The sequence below is a fragment of the Lepidochelys kempii genome, chromosome 19 (assembly GCF_965140265.1).
Source record: "Lepidochelys kempii isolate rLepKem1 chromosome 19, rLepKem1.hap2, whole genome shotgun sequence".
NCBI classification, from domain to species: domain Eukaryota; kingdom Metazoa; phylum Chordata; order Testudines; family Cheloniidae; genus Lepidochelys; species Lepidochelys kempii.
Window position 1 is genome coordinate 5,106,488 of NC_133274.1, and position 21,224 is coordinate 5,127,711.

The 21,224-nt window shown below is 46.1% G+C and overlaps 1 protein-coding gene across 11 annotated transcripts in view; it reads left to right on the forward strand.

The window, feature by feature from the left end:
- The window catches only part of CSMD2 (CUB and Sushi multiple domains 2), a 548,097-nt gene that overhangs the window by 429,375 nt on the left and 97,498 nt on the right, over positions 1–21,224 (forward strand). For all 11 annotated transcript variants that reach the window (XM_073317325.1, XM_073317326.1, XM_073317333.1 and 8 more), the window contains 7 exons: positions 971–1,066; positions 3,542–3,745; positions 4,395–4,519; positions 9,867–9,963; positions 11,482–11,586; positions 18,391–18,509; positions 18,615–18,684. In XM_073317325.1, the coding sequence (XP_073173426.1) occupies positions 971–1,066; positions 3,542–3,745; positions 4,395–4,519; positions 9,867–9,963; positions 11,482–11,586; positions 18,391–18,509; positions 18,615–18,684 (816 nt within the window). The remainder of the gene's footprint in view (positions 1–970; positions 1,067–3,541; positions 3,746–4,394; positions 4,520–9,866; positions 9,964–11,481; positions 11,587–18,390; positions 18,510–18,614; positions 18,685–21,224) is intronic.

The following is a 21,224-nucleotide window of genomic DNA, read 5'->3' on the forward strand; positions in this document are numbered from 1 at the left end:
TCAGCTATAGGCTGCCCTTTGCACAGCCCCTCACCGGCCCTTGCAAAAGGGGGGGTGGCAAGGTCAGGGGAGAAAGGGGCCATAATGCAGAGCACGATGGTAGATCCTGAGCAGTTCCAGGCTGCTAAGCTCTTCATGGGCAGCCCTGGCAGGGCTGCTGTAACTTAGACCATCTTCCTGGTTTGCCAAAGTGATGCTGGAGGCTGATTCAGTTCTTGGCCAACACACAATCGCATTTCCCTGCAGGAAGTGATTGCAATGTCTCTCCCCTCGTAGCTGGTGTTATTGTCCAACTGAACATTGCCTTCCCTTCATTTTCAGGACCCACCCATCCCTTGTTTGGCTTTATCTCCCCAATGCTGTACTTAAGGAACCTGTTTCCTTGATGCGTGTGTGGTGTGAGATCCCCATTAGTGGGCGAAATCCATCTAGGCCAAGATTTTTCAATATTGACCATTGATATGGGGTGCTTCATTTTTGGGAAGCCTAGCTTGAGACACCTTAGAGGGGCCTGATTTTCAAAACGTGCTGAGAACTTGTCCTCATTGCTCATCGCTTCTGAAAATCTTCACCAGGGATTAGACTTCTCAGGACAGTGGTTTTGTAAGATGTGCATCTGACCTTTTCCTCCAGAATTTGAGTTCAGGTCTTTTAAAAAAAGGGAAATTAATTTTTTTTAAAATTGCAGCCGCAATTGCGTTTTTCCTTCCTGAAAAGAAACCCACCAAAGGCAACTCCCAGCTGTGAGAGCCATGTGCTTCTACAGATAGATTCTCACTGATCTCTTGGTACAATTAACAAGTGCTCTCTGTGTAAAGAAGACTCCTCCATGCCAGCTTCAGAAAAACCTATACCGTAGAAGTTTCCCACGTTGAGAAGGTCTTAGTAGAAAGACCTCAGTAAACCAGTTCGCGGGGTGATGCTGTAATGCGTGTATGCCTGCCGTCTATTTCCCTCTCTCCCTATCTAGGTGAATCATTGCCCTTAGCCACCACCAATCAAATCCTCATCAAGTTCAGTGCCAAGGGTCAAGCAACTGCCAAAGGATTTCATTTTGTCTACCAAGGTAGGTGCAGTTGTGGTCGAGAGATACCTCCATGATGAGTAAATATCTCATTGACATTGACGAGCACTTTTTTTTTTTCAAATAGGTGGCCCAGATTTGAACCCGAACTTGCAAAGTCCTGAGCATCTTTGATCACTCTTGTTTCAGTAGATTTAAAGGCAGGAGATCAGTGGAGTCAGGCACATGGGTGCAATTGTTTCGGTAGCTTGGAGAGAGGCGAGGCACATGGTTGGTTGTCTGTCCACTGCAAAAATGATTCGTCCCATTCACCCTATTGAGCGGCAGTTCAGATTCACAGGAATCTCTGTTATCGTCCGTTTGCACAGAGCAGAATGTGCTGGCAAGTGGACCCTTTTTTTCAAAAAACACAGATGGGCGTCAAAGTCTAACTTCCTGCTTCCCCATTTCCTGGCTGTTGTGTATGCGTAGGTGGGGATGCCTGTTGGAGATCTGTTAGAGGGAGAGGGTGTGCAAGGCATCCTGGGTAAAACAAAACACACAGCGCACTGACATTCATCTCTCTGGACCGAATTAAAATCAACCAAAGTACATCGCTAATGTGCTTGTAATCTTTGTTTTTCCCCCTCTTCCCAGCAATTCCCGCCTGAAGTGCTAATAAATCTTAGAGCCACTGAGAGATGAAAATTCATTGATTTTCTACTCAGGAATAATCAGTGTTTTGACTTCTTTATTCCCACGGGGAGCAATTGCCCACTCACACAAAGGTCTGAGAGAGTCAGTCTCTCGCTCCTTCGCTCTCTCTGAAGCTCAGCTGTTTCCCGTACCATACAGTTCACAAGAGCATCATCCACTAAGTGGCAGGAGCTCAGGCACTTACAGAAATAAGGGAAGTGCCTGGGACCAACTCTGTTTTCTCTCCCTCTCAAATGTCTGCAAGTATTTTTGTTTTAAAGTGTTACAATAACACACTCCATTGTTACAATCCCTGACAATAACGAGACTCCTCGTAGCTTGAAAGAACCAAGTCAGTTTCCTCTCGGTGCCAGTCCCAGCTTCATTGCTAGCTCATTGTGGCTATGGGCAGGTCACTTAGGGTGGAATTTGCCAGGGAGCCGAATCAAGTTAGGTGCCCTGTTCCCTTGAGCGCCATTGAAAAACTCAGCCTCTAACCTCTTTGTGCCTCGCTTTTCCCATTTGTAAAAGAGAGGTATCAATACTGCCCTGCCTCGCAGGGGTGTTGTGAGGGGAAACACATTAGCACAAGTAACACCTGAGACGGTGACAACAAAGAGGTTAAAGTGAAAAATGATCTCTCTTCTTTGTTCACGTTTGGATATGACGGCATTTTTCAGCATCAGTTGCACCCTCTATCGCCAGTTTTCTCTGTTGTTTGTGTGGGTCTTTCACACAGGAGAGAAAAAACACCTTGAACTAATAGGAAAAGGTGATTGTAAAACCACAACAATTTGTCAGAGGACTCAGGAGCCTGTGTTCTACCAGGAACTACTTTAAATTCATTTTTTAAAAAAGTCCATATCTTTAGCTGGTGGTGTCCATACATCACTGTGAACATGTTAAGTGCTAATCAAAGAATGATTGTGTGCAAGGACTGATCTATCTTGCCATCCAGACAAGCTTGACTCTGTGACAGATGGTGACTTTACCCAAAGAGCACAAAATACTGAGGTTACTCCCAGTCCCAAAGGAGCAGTCACTTACCTCAGGTCAATTTGCACCTTCGATCTCACACCAAAGACAACGCTTGTAGCCAATCCTGTAATAAACTAGCTGAAGATTTAGTCAGCAGGAAAAAGAAGTGAGTTATTTTAGAGGTTAAAACAGATAAATGTGCACACACAAATGAGTTGCTGTCTTAGGTTTCAGGCGGTGAAAGAGCTGCTGAAATATGCCAGTTCTATATGTCCATTAGGGCTAACCCAGGTTAATCCTGGGGATCTCTTGCTTATGTTTAGGAATCTTTGTCCCTTAGAGTCCAAACATCATAAAAAGACCCTAATTCCTTCTGGTCAGGGAGTCCAAGCTGATGAGATGAGCACTTCTGCACCTAACCTCTTTGTGGGTGGGTGGGAGGAGAAATTGACAAAGTTTTTGTTCCACAGTGGCCCATTTGGATTCAGTAGTCCTTCCTAGTGGCCAGGAGATAACACCTTCTATAGGAATCCAGCATTTTGCATTAGTTGAAGCTTTTTTCCCCCCTGTTTGGTGAATTACATAGTTTCAGAACAAACGTTTCACAGCTATAGAGCGAACACTTGAGAATCACCTTATAGCATGGGAGACAGGTATTATAAGTAGGACTAATACAAGCATGCCATAAAGTCTAAGCACATTCTTATAACACTAATATTTGTTTTAACTATACTAATCCACAGGTGAACCAAACTGCTTTCCAGCTAAGCATTACTCTGTGTTCAGAGAGCCCCGGGGCCTTGGCATGAGCTGGCTCTGGGTCTCCTAACATCACACTCCCATTTCCTCCCTCTGTGTTCAAAGCGGTTCCTCGCACCAGTGCTACACAATGCAGCTCCGTGCCGGAACCCCGCTACGGGAGGAGGATTGGCAGTGATTTCTCAGTCGGGGCCATTGTCCGATTCGAGTGCAGCGCCGGATATGCTCTCCAGGGCTCCCGGAGTATTGAATGCCTGACTATGCCGGGAGCGTTAGCTCAGTGGAATGTCTCCGTGCCTACCTGTCTTGGTTTGTAAACCTGGTTCAGTGGGGGATAAAAGGGGAAGCAAGGTTCTCTGCATGCCTAGCTCTTTGTATTCCTTGTCGGAAAGCCCTATAGAAAGTCATGGAAAACCATTCCCTTTCTCTAGGGGGCTTTTAACGGAATATTGAATTCTATGGAAAGGTTACAGTCACCTATAGAGAGGATATCGTTCTCTACTAAGGACTCTGCTCCTGCTCGCCAGGAGTGCCAGTGAAGTGCCGAGCACAACTGGCCTAAGTGGGAGGGTATAAGTGGCATTATGCCACCTTTCTTACCACCCTTCACAATGCTGGTGGCTGAACCAGGCCCTGCTGTAAATTAGACCAGCCTTAAGGCTGCTCTAACTTGTGCCCAAAGATCATGGTTTCCACAAGATCTGCCCACTGATCCGGATTGCTGAAATGTGGTGCACTCCTTCCCCATCCCCACCAACCCCCGATTTGGGGCCAAGATCAGGTTCCCATTGTGCTGCACTGTCAGGAACGGTGTTGCCACCCTGATGGTTTTATTTGCGAATCACTTCCTTGAGTAATCCCCCAATCTCAGGTACTTTTCTGCCCATCCCCAGTGAAGTGATGGTATTAAAGCTGAGCTCGCACACATTCAAGTTCTCATTTGCTTTTTTTTTTTCAGTACCTTGTGGTGGAAACTTGACCGAGCGTAAAGGCACCATCCTTTCCCCTGGCTTCCCTGAGCCCTACCTGAATAGCCTCAATTGCGTGTGGAAGATAACCGTCCCTGAAGGAGCAGGAATACAGGTACCGTATTAAACAGCTGTCACTGCAGCATGATATTGAGAGAAGAAACATACTGTATCTAGTGCACTTGTAGAGGTCAAGTACCATCAAGTCGCTGCTACTCAGAAGAAGGAGATCAATGGAAAGCGTCATTCTTTTCTGGAATCAGACATTCATTTTCACCAAGGCTGCCCAAGGTGGGTGAGATTTCAGTGGGAGGATTACTACATGGGGAAGTTGGCCGGCAGAACTACAGGGGGATAATTAAACCGCTATAGCTATGCTAGTACAACTCTCTGTGTGGATGCTCTATTCTGGAATAAAAGTGAGTCTTTTTTGGTGTAGCTTACGTTGCCTAAAGCAGCCACATGGTGCTTAATTATGCAGGTTTAAAGTCTCATAAACAATATAAACCAAAATAAATCATTTTTAGTCTGGATTAGATTATCCGCACAGGGACTATACTGACATAGCTAGAGCGGTATAATTCTACCACTGTAGTTCTAGTGGTCAGTTTCTCCATGTAGTGTTTTGGTTTCTCTGGCACTTATCAGTCCTCCACAGAAAACCTGCCACAAACCTGAGGAGACTAAGAATTTAATTCATTCAAAACACATCACAGAGAGCAGTCCCTTAGATAAAGTTCCCATCCTCACAGGAAGGTATCTAGCCACATGTTACACTGGCATCAATTGATGCAGATAAGATGGATTCATTTAATAGGTTCATTCATTCCAAGAGTCTGATAATCGCTGGGCTTCTTTCTTCTTCTTCTTTACACCATTTTATCTGCAGGGGTTTTGTTTATTAAAAGCTCTTATTTTTCTATCAGGCAATAGGTTAATAGAGGGTTTTTCCTCTCTCTCTCTCTCTCTGCAGCAGTCATAGCTGTTGGCACACACAGTAAATGTATGTCTTATGACATGTTTGTTCTGACTTCAGGTACACTTTTATTACCCTGTCCCTACATGCTGCAGATCTGTGTCTGACACGAAGCGACCAGGCTGCATTCTGATCTGTGTGACTCCAGTGTAAATCTGAAATGATTCCATTGACTTCAGTGGAGTTACTCCAGATCTACAGTCACTGAAATTAGTATCTTGCCTGACCATGGCCTGTCACATCAGTGACAGTTTGTTAACAGGCGGAATGGAGGGAATAAGTGCTCTGTGGCTTCTAATAGGGCTGTCACTGCTTCCAGACTGGCAAATTCCTGCTTCTTGTTTTGTATTTTAAGTCCAATTAACAGAATGTTTTGCAAAGCTGCAAAATGCATCACAGATTCCTTCCCACTCATCTGAAATGTTAGCCATTAATACAACCAAATTGCAGGAGGCTCCGTTTAAACATTTAAACAGTCGATGCATTTTGCAAAATGTTTGGGACTCACATTATCAAGAGGTGATAATTAATTCACAGATTTTTTTTAAAGTGACATCAATTGATTCTTCCTTCCACCACTTTTAATGCAAAGCTTCAGTGAGAATGTTCTCAGTATGTGTAGCCAATCATTGTTTTTACATTCCTACATTGGGTATGGAAGGAAGTGACTAATAATGTAGGCTGGTCAGAAATAACATGTATTTCATTCATAAGTGCTCTCCCCGTGATTTCGTCCTCCCATCATCATGATGCATCTAATAAACCTTCCCACAAACCATAGTGGGTAAAACTAGGAAAAGTAATATGAGGGAAATCAGGAAATGATCCAAAAGCCCTTTTTCCACTATGGGTTTATCTACAGGGGGACACTCAGGAAAGTTAAAGTGGATTAGTTAAACCTCACTAAACCCATGTGGACACTCTTATTCAAAATTAAAGTGGCCTTAATTCAGTTTATCTTAATTCACTCTGGAAGTAAAGTAACCTAAATTGAACAAATCCAGTTTAATTCTGAATACAATATGTCCACACTAGAGTTTAATGTGATTTAAATAATCCAGTTTAAATTCACCCCTTTCCTTAATTTGGATTAATTATCCTGAGTGTCCCTGTGTAGACAAGCCCTAAAGGTGACCTGCAAAGAGGAAAAAAAACAAGTTTGGGTTTATGCACATGAGAAACAAAAATCATCTTGCCTCTAAGTGTGCATCAAGTCAGTCATTTCCAAAAGTTTAACCATTTGGCATTCAATACCATGGTGATGTGTAGGGCCCTACCAAATTCACAGTTCATTCTGGTCAATTTCACAGTCCTAGTATTTTAAAAATAGTAAATTTCATGATGTCAGCTATTTAAACCTGAAATGTCAGGGCGTTGTCATTGTAGGGATCCTGACCCAAAAAGGAGTTGTGGGAGGGTCGCAAGGTGATTGTAGGGGGTTTTGCGGTACGGCTACCCTTACTTCTGCACTGGTGCTGGCGGCAACGCTGCCTTCAGAGCTGGGTGCCCGGCCAACAGCCGTTGCCTACCGGCTGCCCAGCTCTGAAGTCAGCACAGAAGTAAGGGTGGCAATACCGGGACCCCCCCTAAAATAACCTTGTAACCCCCTTGCAACTCCCTTTTGGGTCTGGACCACCAATTTGAGAAACGCCAGTCTCCCCCGTGACATTTGTTATAGTATAGGGTAAAAGCACACAAAAGACCAGATTTCACAGGGGGGAGACCAGATTTCACGGTCCGTGATGCATTTTTCATGGCTGTGAATTTGGTAGGGGCCTAGTGATGAGTCATCAGCAAGGGACTGGTCCTTCCCCTTCAGGACAGGCCTCTGCTACTTGAGCTAAAGAAATAATTCTGTTAGACTGGAGCAGCATTTCTGTCCATGCCAGTCTTCTGAGGGGGCCACAGTGCATTTATGGTATGAATGGGGATATGGATGATGGATAGATCCACAGCCCCCTCAGTTTTACCCAGGAAGATGCACACAGAACAAGGGACAGAGATGTGAATCTAGGTGATGTGACTCCTTCTGCAGAGGAGGCTGGTGTTGATTTGTCATTCTTTTTCTCTGCTGGAAGTTTCTCAGCTGAAGAAAAGTTTGCAAGAGCCACTGGGCTTCGACAGGTGGAACATGTCACCAATGAAGTCTGCCTCCAGAAACTGTCAAGAAAAAGGATGCACTAAAGGCAGAACAAGAGCGATCACTCTGTGTTTGACCCACATAGAAGCAAAGCCGGCATCTAGTTATGCTTAGGCACCCCAAGACTCTCTCTGCACACAATGTAACCAGAACCACTTAGCCCTGAGCACCTTATGTGCCCCACCCCCTAATTACCTCCTTTTGTGTGTGACATGTTCAGAGTTATTAGATACTAATTTAAGTATCAGTTTACCCCCGTTTTGTACAACAATTAAAGGTTAAACAACTGTAAATCAAAGGAGGAGGCGAACTGAAAGCTTTCTTAGCAGCAGTGAGTCACCGGCAGGGGTTTTTATGTAATCAATGCACCAGCTTGCACTTCTGCCATGAATTATTCATTCTGGGAGCAAACCTTCTTGTGAATTAATTTCTATACATGGCAGAAAATAGATGCAGCTCCCTCATGAATCCACATCAGTCTAGAATTAGAACCTTTAAAATGTTTATGGCTTTATAAACATAAATAAAGGAATTTTAAGAAAGCAAAGGAAACCCACTTTCCTTTGTAAAAACATAAGTAATAATTGGGGTGCAATTATACAGGCTGACAGGTATTGACTCTGTCAGTGTGATAGGTAATGCCTCCACAGGGGTCATTAGTATTCCAGCTAGATAGACGCCCTTAGTTTAAAAAAAATAAGGCCACAAAGTTATTTTATCATTCAGAGTAAATCAAGCAGGAAAACAGGTTAAAATGCCAGAAATAATGGTTTGATTTTTTTTAAAACGACTTTGCATTAGCAGGCAAAAGGAACTCAGGCATTTGGACTGGATTTGTAAATGCAGAACGCGGGCATTTTAGAGGAAAAGGGGGTGTTTTCGTAGGATTTTTCCAGATGGGCGGGGGTGGGAGGGATGTCTGGGAGTCTGTGTGATTATATATAAATCAGGATTTGTCGTGTCTAAAAGTACCTGCAAGTGCTTAGTCCTGCAAATTGTCTCCTGTTGAGCTCAGTGCTTAAAAGAGTAATTTCATTGAATTTAACGGGACTTCTGCTGATCATAAGCACTGGGATTGGTAAGAAATATTTACATCATCCAAGTGAATAGCAGCAATAGGTATATGCAAGAGCTCTGGAAATGAGAGCGATTCCATCTAGCCAGCTAAAATGCCCAAATGAGGGTACAAAATTCCATGGAGTTAGGCCCTAGATAAATGGTCTGATTTTTGTCAGGGGCTTAGCAACCACAGCCCCCGTAGATTTGAATGGCAGTTGTGGGCACACAACTCCGCACTTTTGAAGATCCAGGCCTCCTATATAGGAGCCTAAATATGGGTTTAGGTGCCTAACTTTAGGCCCCCACTTTTGAAAATTGTAGCCATTGGGTAAGCGTTAAGCCGGGGACTGTCAAAGAATGCTAAGGGTGCCCCACTGCCTTTGACTTTCAGTGGGAGGTGGGCCCTTAACTCTCTTAGGCTGCCTTGAAAATGCCAACCTAGAAGCACAGAGCAACTTATTTCTCCAGCACTTTGAATTCCTTGTCCCCAGAAATACTGTTAGAATCTGTCTGAAAAGGCATCAAGAGAAAAAAAAAATCCGCTGGTAATTACTCGAGGTGTTCTTGCTGAAGAATAGGAGCTATTTCAGAATGCAAATACCATATCACCAGCTGTAGCGATTTTATTTATTTGGTGATTTTTGAAGCCCCTGCTCCTGGAGTCATGTGATTACATAAGAATCTCAGTTTTCATTTTTAAAGTAAATTTCCAGCACTTCTAGTTGTAGGGAAAAGCTTGAAAACAAGACTTGAGTGCACCCAAAAGGCTCAGAAACTGAAGGACAATATGAAGAACCCCCAATTAGAAATAATCATCATCATATCACGAATCTCAAGACATTCTCATGATTTCTGATCATGGAACATTGGCATTACTGTACATGGGAGCATCTTCCTTCTGAAAACATCATGTTTTAGTGTGAAAACCTACAGAACTCTGCAGGAATTTTACCAAATTGAAGGAAGGGACCAGATCCTCAGCTGGTGTAAATCAGCTTCTGAAGTCAAAGGAGATGTGCCAGGTTGCACCAGCTGATGATCAGGCCCAGCATGTGGACTGATGGTTTCCGGTTTTGCTGTAATAATTTCACCCAGCGCACCCAGTGACATTCTGAGACTGTAGTTCTGTTAACTTTGGTAATGCATCATCACAGGCAGAATGACAGTGAGATCAAACCACAGGACACATTGTTATCTTTATTAATGGCTCTGTGGTTGGTATTATTTTTGCCTATTAACAACATAGGTACGAAGTGAATGATATTCTTTTCTTTTTTAATGTTTCAGATTCAAGTGGTCAGTTTTGTTACTGAGCAGAACTGGGATTCCCTGGAAGTGTTTGATGGAGGGGATAATACTGTCACCATGCTGGGAAGTTTCTCTGGTAGGTGGCTATTTAAAGTCCTATTTGCAGTATTCAGCAAAGCCCTTAAGCAACAGCTTAATTTCCACTGAGTTCAACTGGACGTCAACACCTGCTTAAAAGATAAGCACATGCTTAAATGCTTTACAGACTCAGGACAAATTTAAGCATCTGCTTAAATGGGACAAGTGTGTTTTGCTGAATTGAGGCCTTAGGCTATGGTCGGCTTCAGAAGATGCCAGCAGAGAACCTTAAACATGGCACTGGCTGGTCACCTTTGTAGTGTTATTAGGTTGGTAACAGCAGCACCATATCATCTTAGGGAAAATGGAGGAACATGGTCTAGTAAGTAGGACCTGGGAGTCTGGACTCTTGACTCTTATGCTCCAGTGATGGGACTGACCTGTCACTTGGTGACTTTGAACAGGTCACTTAGTATTGCTGAGTGTGTCCACACTAGAGCGCGTCGTACCCATTTTCCAGCAACGCTCCAGTGGTGCAGTAGCAATAGTGTCAACGCTAGTGTCAGGCATAGGTGTTTGGACCACCCTGCTTGTGCAAACCTGCTGTAAATCCTGCCTGCACAGGCACTCTCACCATTGCTGGCATTCCTGAGCTGCACCATTGCTGGGTGCAAACGGTTGTGCTGTAGATAAGGCCTCTGTGTCTCATTTTTACTCATCTGTAAAATGGGTACAGTACTGTGGGACTTTCCCTAAACTGCTCTACCAACCCAGTGCTTATACATTGTAAAGTCTGAGATTGCCGCCACCTTTGTTAACAGTGAAAACAGGAAAAAGAGAACATCACAACTAACTCAAGCTTTCTCTCTAGACTTGGTTGCTACTGTGGTTTCTCCCTCGGTACCACTCAGCCATCACCCTAGATCCTCTCATCCCAGAGAATGAGATTACCTTACATCCAAGTGGGGGTAACAAGTCACCTGCATCACTGAGCCTCTAGAACCCTTTTAACCCTTTCCCTGCAGAATCAACACCTGGGTGCAGTGTTTCTGGCAAAAACTTGCCGGTGGTTATTCACAGCATTGTGAGATTTAATTGATTAATATTTTTAATGTTTTGAGATCCTCAGATGAAAGGTTCTGGGTCAGATTCATAAAGAGCAGCGGCCACTGCATCCAGGGCTGTGCTCAGTCCCACATATCAGATAGAAACACTTGGACCTGCTACTTTAATAGCTAACAGACTTGGGGCAGCGCTGGCTTCCCCAGCGGCTCAAGGTCTGTTCCCACTCATCCTCATCACCAAATTGACCTCTCAATCCCTCAGTCAGGCTGCTCTCTGGCTGATAAGACTTTACGTGATGAAATGTGTCTCTAGGCTTTGGAAACGTCTTTTCCGACAGGCCTTGGCTATTCCTCTGCTGGACTCATTAGGACCTGTTCAAACTGAGCGGGGTCGTTAAATTAAAGGACTTTCTGTTCTCAGATTCTTCTCAGATTTATGCAGCAAATCTCGGACTATAAAGGGGAGGAGAAAAAACACCTTTCAGTACCATACATCCCTCCTCTTTTCCCAGGTACGACGGTGCCTGCTTTGCTGAACAGCACTTCGAACCAGCTCTATCTGCATTTCTACTCGGATATCAGCGTGTCTGCTGCAGGATTTCACTTGGAATACAAAAGTAAGCACAGCTCCCAGATGGGTTCCTGGAACAGCACATGCTCAAACTTTCATCCTGCAGGTCCTAGCATGGTGTGTAGGGTGGTGACAATTCAGTGCAAGTGGAGGCTACATAAGGTGGGTGCTGCAAGTGAGGTTAAGTGCTAGGTTTTGACCCGGTGCTCAAACACCATCCATGCCTGCTCTCTTACAGTCAAGTGCACAGAGTGTAAAAGAGGTACTCATGTGGGCATAGAATGGACATGGCCGAGGAGATGTTTTCATACATGTGATCCTCGTCCTGCTGCTGATGCGCTTAGCTGTGACAAACCCGGTTTAGCGTCGCCTCTCTTACAAGGCAGGAGTAATTTGGCAGCCTGCAGGTTAATAGATCGGGGTCCCCTGCGCTTCCTATCCTGCTCGGCACTTTATCCCTTGCACTTACACACACACTATACTCTGCTGCTGCACAGTGTCAGTCCCCCAGTGCATGAATGTGTGTGGTGAGCCTATGTGCACAGCTGTCCTCCCACCTTGACTTCCTCTTGTGCCAGGATGCAAAGATTGTTGCTGTGGGCACTGCTGTGTAACAGCATCTGGCCCTACGTGGAATGAAAGAATAGAAATGAACGTGGGCTTGTGACAGTGTCTGTCTTAACCCACCTCCCATCCCAATGAACTTTGTGAAGCAACAAGGTAGATGCTGGCAACGCAGCGATGGTGTAGGTGAATATGGCAGGGACATGCTCATTAATGACTTTCACAGCCTCGGACATCAGACCTGGGAGACTTGTTAGCATGAACTGAATAGAAAGCCCTGAGGAAGACCTTCCTGCCAAAGCAGCTGCTACCCCAGGCAATCTACAGAGTGTCCCATTGCTAATCTCTCAGTCTTTACTGGAAAGATTCAAGTGTTGGTGCATCCCCAATCGCTGTTAAAGGGCCTGACCACTAGGGATCTGGCGGTAACCCATCAACCAGACGTGACGTAGGTTCGCTTCCCATTCTTGGACCTCCATTCCAGGAGGATATGGGAGCAACACATGGGTTTGGACAGGGAGCATGGAGCCATCCATCTGGAAGGGGGCCTGGATCGTGTATATCTCTGCAGGACGCTGCATCTGACTAGAGTGGGGGTGGTAGGGATTCTCATTAAAGAGAACTGGCAGGTTTTGATCATGAAGCCAAGGCTTCGTTCTTCCTGCTGCCTGTACTTTGATTCCTCATCTATGACCAGACCTGGTCAATCCAGAAAAGCTACAGCAGGCAGCCATGCAGAGGTGGTTGCTTTTACCTCTCCAGCAGGACGGCAGTGGGCATATGAATGACAGCTAGAGCAAAGTCCAGCAACGTAGGAGCTGTAGGTAGCAGAATGATCGCTGTTATGAAATTGAAGGTATCTGTAACAGCAGGGGAAGCAAGCAGGCTTGTGCATTTACAGTGGAAGTCTGCAACAACCAATCCAGGGCATTCTCCGCTCCCTACGTGCGTGGAGGTTAATGTACAGAGATATTCCCACTCTCTGACTCATGCCCGAATCGGTATCAGCAGCACTGAGCTGATGAGAGATGTGCTGGGACTATTGTCTCCTTTAATGGAATCTTCCTGTGGGCGATGTGAACATAATTGTTTCTTGCTGGACACCCTGTTTTCACAGGTGCTCACAAACACGACTCTCGCCTTCAGATCTCGAGCCAACAGATTGTGGGGATTTCTCTCCCCAAAGCCGCAGATAGATTTCAACTGTCTTTCATTTGCAAAATGTCCACAAAATGGTATACGGTCCTGTGCTGTACAGGTGCTTATCTGTAGAAACTCTGCGCCCTTGAGAAATGTCTGCTTGCACCAGACTTTCCAGGTTGCTTCTGTTTATGCATCAGAAGCCTGTGTGTGCTAATGGTTAAAGCAAAACTGCAGGAGAGGAGGAGGGCTTGGGAGAGGCTAGGACCCTGGAGTGGGACTCAGGAGATGGAGGTTACGAACTTGCATAAGTCTCTTCCCCTTTCTGTGTCTCCTCCCACCTTTTGTCTGTTTAGTGTGTAAGCTCTTCAGGACAGGAGCCGCCTCCTACCATGTGTGTTTGCAGCACACCACACAGTGGGGCCTTGATTTCATGGGGACCTCTAGGCACTACTGCAAAGCACATAAATGATTCTTGATTTTATTTGCATTGTGGCAGCACCTAGAGGCCCCAGATCAGGTGGCTCAGGGCCCCATTGTGCTGTTTGCTGCACGCACAGATAATAAAAAGACAATCCCTGCCCCAAACAGCTTACCGTCTGAATAGATTCTCCTTGTAGCCATGCCACTGGCTTGCTCCGTGGTTGGGATCCCAAGGGATCCATGTAGTGGCCCAGGAGTCCTGCAGCTCTGTCCGTGACTTGTTATGCGAGCTGGTCACTTAATTTCTCTGTGTTTCAGCTCCCCACTGTAAAATGGGAGTGACAGTTTGCTATGAGGATCAGTTAATATATGTAATGCATGTTGAAATTGTTTGAGATCTTCCTTTGGGGCCAATCCCTTGTGCCAACGTGGGAGCTTTGACACCTCCTGGGAGCAGAGCCGGCCCTGTGTTGCCTGGTGTTTGGCACGGTATAATGCTTCGCTGTTTCCGCTTGCTTGTTATGGGTAGGTAGTAGGGCTGTTTATTTCTCCCTCCATGTGGTGGTGATCTGTAGAGTATTCCTCGCCAGTGTCTTGGCCAACACTGTGCTCCAAGAAGCTTGGTTACTGTGTCGGGAACCACTCCTCTGTTCAGAGCACATCCAGAGGTGGAACCCGGAGCAGCAGATGCTTCAGTGAACTGTTAACCACAGCAAGAGCTGCTTGAGATCGGCTGGGCAAGTGTGAGCATTCAAGGTGTGTTACTAGATGGTAGCTTATAAAAGAAAATTACCTCCGTATTGCATTCCATTGCTGAGACTCTAAGCTCTTTGGAGCAGGGACCTGGCTTTCTTTCTGTGTTTGAACAGTGCCGAGTACAAGGGGGGCCTGCTCCATCAGGGTGGCTCTTAGGCACTACAGTAATACAAATAATAAGACGTATTATCCGGCTGCAGTTCCTACCCAGATTCTCTCTCTCTCTCTCACCTGGAGATTGTTTGGCGTCGGAGCTTTGCTCTGTCCACAACCTGGCTCCCATCGTCTGGAGTGGAGATGTGAAGGTCCAGGTTGGCCCCAAGGCTGCCTTCTGTGTCTTAGGTCTCTGGCAAAACTGCGGTTGTGCCCAAAAGCTGTGCCAGGCCCTTCCTGGCCCGGCTACAATTGCCCAGGGAGGGGGAAATGGGGCAGCCTCCAAGCTCCCAGCACGTCATCTCACCATTCTTCCGTCCCTGACCAACATGTTGCACTACAGAAGCTTCCATAGTAACCGCAGAAGGGTCCGTCATGTCCTGCCGTCTCCTCCACCCTCACCCCCATTTCCTGCTGCTTCCCTTAGTCCCCAGGGTCATGCACGGATGTGCCCTCTCCCGCTTGTCCTCCTCCATGTTCTCTCCTTGAAGCCCAATGTTCCTCTTGTTTACGGCTTGCCTGTCCGCAAAAGATGCTGTCTCTGGGTCTGTGAAAGTGAGACCTGCCATGCAGTCAGCTGCCCTGGGCTTGTCATCCCCTCTGGGCTGGTGTCTCTGCTGCGGAGTGGCAAGGAGCCTGGGAAGGAGGGTGCAAAGGATGCTCCCCGGCACGATGAGAAAGGGGCTGGGCAGGCATGCTTTGACATTGAGACGGCGGTGTGAGGCATCTGCTGGGCCACCAGCCCACCTGGAAGATCTGCATCCCATCTGTTTCTTCCTCTCTCCATCCAGCCCATTGTTCCCAGCAGTGTACACATTTGTAGCCAGATGCCTCTATCTCTCTCTCTCCATTCAGCCTGGGAGCACCCCCTGGTGAATGCTGCCACACAGGGACAGGGAAGAGGCTTGGGTGGGTCAGCAGATGAGTGACTTGTTGTGGAATACATTAGTCTCCCACATGTGCCCTCCTTCTCCAGGGCAGGTCACCCTGGTGCTTCCTAGCACTTGTTTGATTATTGAGGGAGATCGTCAGAACTCTGTGGGGATCCCAGGCCCCCCTCATTGCACTTCCAACCCCTCCTCCATGCCTACCAACTCACTTGCAAGCATGTGCTAATCCAGCCAGTCACCACCAAGTTCAGCCGTGGTTATTCCTAGCAATAGGACAGCATGTCGCCAGATGTGCCCATATCCCATGACTTTCTTCCCACCGGACTTTTTGTTTCTTTACTTGAGGAGACTTGGTTGTAGAGAGAACCTGCATTCTTTGGGACTGCTGTGACCAGCGGGCCAGGAACAGTCAAACCTGACCCATCAGGCGCGTCCTCGGGTGGTGGTGGTGAGATTGGAGGCATGATTAGAAAGGGTGGGTTTGACAGCTTTGGTAGCCCAAGAGAGGTTGGTCATTTTGCTATGAAGACTCCTGGGTTCTGACCTGTTTTCTTCTGCTGTGAGACCTTGAGTCATTTCACCACCCTCTGCCTCAGTTTTCCCTTCTGTGAAACGGGGATAAGAGCACCTCGCTCCTAATGCATTCATTAGTAAAGCAGTACATTAGTGTGAGGTACAACAGCGAGAATGCCAGCAACTCCATGAAGTCCAGCAACTATATGGCTATTGCCATTGAAGGCACCCAGATGCTACGGTGATGGTCAGCAGTATAAAACCCTGAGATGGATAGATAATCATAGTTCTCAGCTGAGGCATTAGCTGAACTATACTGGGTGCCCCATTCTGGGGTCAGGTTTCCAGGCTGGGACAGGAAGTTTCCAGCTTGTATACTTAGGAACACCAGAAGGAAGCAGCGTGAGGTGAGCTCATACATAGTGTTTCTTCCACCTCTCACCCAATCTGATCCCTTGAGAAATAGCCCTTATCTCCACATGCCCAAAAACCAGAGGGAAATTAATGGACTTTAGCACTGAGGATGACTCGGTCACCCACTGTTCTGTGTGAGAAGTTATTCAGATCTGCTCTCACTACTCCCTGAAGGTCAGGAGATACAGCCACACATGTGGCCATGCATGTTTTCTTGCCAGAAAGCATGACTCTGATGTCAGAAGGGGAGTTGCCATCAAACCCATGTCAAGGTTATTTTTTTTTCCCCTTTCTAGTTCAGCCTCCAGATTGTAGAGTTGAAGCAGAACTTTAGCCCTTGGAATGACGCTGAAGGTTATCTTTTAGTGACAGTTGTTAGTGTGGAGAGTGAGGGAGGTTCTGGCAGACAGCTAAGCTATGGTGGGCTATGAGGTGAGCTGAGGTGACTGCAAACTACTGTCTTAGTTTTATCTCCATGTGGCGCCATAGAAGTGGGAGACGGGGGAATACATAAAGAGGGGAGCACCTCACTGGACATATGACCTCTGGGGTTGCTAATCCTGTTTGCAGTGGGCCTCCTTCTCATTGTAATTGTAACCTGGAAGGAAACAGGATTGAGTAAAATCTTCATGGAATATTCAATTTAGACACTATCAGAGACCCAGGTCTGTTAGTTACCTGTCTCAAATGATAAATTCATTCCATAATTAAAGAGAGAGGGGGGGAGGGGGCAGAGAGAGAAGGGGAAAATGGGATTGTGCTGTCTCTGTCCCCAAAAAGGGTAAATTACATACGAGAAAAAGAATGGACTCTTTGTACTACAAGCGTGACTCAAATAAACTGGAGTTTGTCAAGCAACGGACAACTGGGATTGGCTCCCTCCTCTTACAAATCAGGCAACATCCGATACAAAACGATGTACAGCAACATGAATACAAACACGATTTAACATTCTCAAGGGGGCTTTCGTTGCCTCAGTGCTTTGCTTTTCTACTCTTGGTTACTTTAAAGACTGATGTATTGTTGCTTATGTATAATACAGCAATTATTACACTGCTGACTAGCCCTGAGTCAGTGAGGTCTGATCAGTAGCATTCATGCCTGTCAACCAGAAGGTTACATCTTACTTATTCATATCCGACAAATACTCTCCCCAAGGGAAGTGTTGGGAGCCTGCTCTTGCAAGACGAATAAAATTGGACTGCATAAAGCACTAGAGAATAGAGCGTGGGGAACTATTAAGATACCAGAGAAAGCTGCCAAGGCCAGAAGTGTAAATGAGATGCTGGAGGATGGAGAAAAGCAATTAGGGTGGTGTTAGGAAGACGGGCACCATGGCATGGGCATACAGATCAGGTTAGGTGGCAAGAGAAAGTCACACGGGATGCAGCACAAACTTCATTCTAGGGATCCGTTTTTCTAGCTGATGGCCCTTGGGAAGAGGTGTTGGCAGGTAAAAGTGTTCCCAGCCCAGAGGTACAGGGATTGTGTAGAGGAGGGTTTAGAACTAGGACCAATGGGGTAAAATGGAAGACGGGTGAATTTGAGGTGACTATCAGGGGGAAATACGACAGTGGTAACTTCTGTTAGACCCTGCAATGGTCTCCCAGTGGAAGTGATGGAAGCCCCATCACTAGAGGCATTCAAAGCTGGACTGGGCAAAGCATGCCATGATACACTGTTCTTCGGGGGGATTTCATAGGGAGATGGAAATGGCAAAATGTAGTTTCCACATCTGATTTCTATGGGGGAGGTCATTAGCAACCATTGAAGGGACACAGTGAGTTAAGCTTCAGATTCCCCTCTATTCACACTCAGTTGCATTGAATCTTTCTCAGTGTTTGCTCCTGTGGTCTATCTCCCCCGTGTTTGTCGTGTGTCTGTAAGTATGATGTCCTTGTCCCATTGAGACCCAAAGTTCTTCCTTCTCTGCCTTTGCCATAGTTCACATTCCCCTCTCTCTTTGAGCATTCAATTTCACTCTTTCTTTTTCACAGCCGTCGGCCTGTCCAGCTGTCCAGAACCCGCAGTGCCTGGGAATGGCCTGAAGATCGGAGAGAGGTACTTGGTTAATGATGTCATCTCCTTTCAGTGTGAGCCAGGCTATGCACTCCAGGTACTATACACTTGCAAATCCAGAAGGTTTTTGTTTTCTGGACTTCAACATTGCTGTGAAACAAAGAAACCCCAAATCTCCTAAACATCTTATTTATTTTTTTAGGGGCACTCACACATTTCCTGCATGCCAGGGACCGTCCGACGCTGGAATTATCCACCTCCACTTTGCATCGGTAGGATTCGTGCCACAGCTTAGTTGCTTCTATATGGTGCCCTCTTAAAATGTGGGGGAATAAGCGTGGGTGAAAAGGGAAGGACCAGTAGCACTGGGACTGGTGTCCAAAACAACAACAAAACCTGGTTTGGTTTGATTCATGAAACCCCCATCCATGAATCTACATTACAGAACCATCACTCCTGTGTAGAGGGAGAGCCATTCCCCCCACCTGTCATTCAGTGGTGTTCACCCTGCAGGAAAAGAAGAATGTTAAAGAACCAGACCCTCACCATGCTTCGTCCACCATTCTCGCCTAGGGTGATGCCCTGGGGAAAGGTGATGATGAGTGGCCAGCAGCGTGAAAGGTGGTGGACCTTAGGGTTCATCCTGCTCCTGTTGAGGAGAACAAGTGTCAGGCTTTTGACACAGGGCAGGAGCAGTACTGCAAACAAAGCGGCATGAAGGCAGCTTGCAGGACATTTTGGGTTATTTTAAGGCAATATTTTGCTTTTTAACAACTCTAGATGTTTAATATTCATATTCTGCACTTTATGTCTTTGCGAGAGAGACATTTATGCATTTAATAGCGTTAGTTAGTTAACAGTTATTTCAGGCCCCTGCTGCTCCAGCTCACATCATTTAGCTTTTAAGTAATTATAATAGCTGCTGGCTCTTTTATCTGATGATCTACAGGCCAGAAATAAATAGAGAGATACTTACAGCAGAAATAAGTGAGTGGATGGGACACCTGCCAATGGGAGCTGCTTAGAAAGGAGCCAGAACCCCTTTGGCTCAGCATTATAGTCAAGGAATTCAGGCGCTGGGAACAGGGTCTGCAGCCACGGGGACGTCCAAGATTAATGCAAGAACAAAAAAATCTGACATTATTGTTACTAGGATGTATTTCTGTTGGCATAGCACCGAGGAGTTCAGTCATGGACCAAGACCCTGTTGTAGACATTAGTGTCTGTACAGTGCCTAGCACAACGGGGCCCTGGTCCATGACTGAGGCTTCTAGGCGTTACCACAATGCAGATAATACTGGTGTTTGAGCCAGATTGTCCCTTTAGTGTAGTGCTGGAAAGTTACGTCCGTGTGTCCATCCCTATACTTGCCCGTCTACCTACCTACCTACCTTCCCACTTCTCTTCTCCTCTCCTCCAAATCCCAGTGATGTCACTGGGAGGCGACTGCTTTGCAGGACCCGGTCACTGCTGTTTTAATAAAGGAACACAGTGTGCGTCTGGGGTTGGGTTGTTCAAGCCCAGGAGTCTACAGCTGGATCCATACTGAAGCACCTTACATAAGGGTACATCTCCACAGCCAGTGACAGCCCACGACAGCAAGCCTCTGAGCCCAAGTCAAGAGACTTGGGCTTGCGCTTACCGCACTCAACACAGCTGCGGAGACAGCCCTTCTAAGTTGCAGCTCAATCTCTGAAGCCCACCCCCTGCCTAGACTTCAGAGTCCAAGCTCCAGCCCAAGCCACTGTGTCTACACAGCTGTTTTTAGTGTGGTATCCTGAGCCCCATGAGCCTGAGTGTGTCGATTCGGGCTTAGAGGTTCGCTGCCGCAGGCTGTGTCGCCCTGGTTTTTAGAGATGCTGAGCACCTGCACCTGCTTGAGTGAAAATCAAGCAACTTAGCAACTTTTTTCAGAGTGTGTGTGTGTGTGTGTGAAATTCTATGTATGTGTGCCAAGCATCTCCCAAGTATGACAATTTTCACCTCACTGTAAAACCAGAGATTGGATTCTTCATCATTCTCTCATTTCCAGACATTATACAAAAGCCCCCAAAGCACTGGAGAAAACATATTAATTCCCTGGCAAGGCTTGCTGGCTGCTGTCAGTTTATTTAATCCAGATGTTTTCCTTTTACATAATTTAAGAGCAGTTATGTTAAACAGACATCAAGTGGGGGGAAACCCTTACAAGAGAAGCATTGTCAGACGTGAGCATGCATAGTGAGATGCTGGACAAAGGGAAATCTGTACCTTCAGTGTCAGATTGGATTAGGGATATGAGTGCATGTTATTGGAACATATTACAAGAGTAACGCAGAGGTCAGTCAGATAAGATGATGTCTTGAGTTGAAATTTAATCTGTCTTCTTGTTTGTTTTGATGTTTGTGCATTGGTCTTTGTAGAGGTTTCATTTGAGCCAACTGCGTATGCAAATTGTTCTGTATTTATAATTGTCCAGAGTTTGCTAAATATACCAACAGTTCCATCTTGATTTGGATCAAGCAGAGGCATTCAGAATCACCGTAAGGGGCTAGACAGATAGATTTCTTAGCTGTATTTTGTGCCTTATTTAAGGAAATTAAGTCGTTACCACTCACAGGCCCCACTGGGTTTGATACTGCACATGCACATGGTAATAGGTGCCCCCTGCTTCTAACACCTTACAACAATGCTGTGACCAGAGGTATCGATCCAGTCACAGGATCAGAGCTTTAATAGGTCAGACACAGAGGGCAGGAAAAAGATACAACGTACTAGGGGGGTGATCAGGGTGATGCTTGGCAAATATCATGTTAGCTCTGTGGTGAATTTT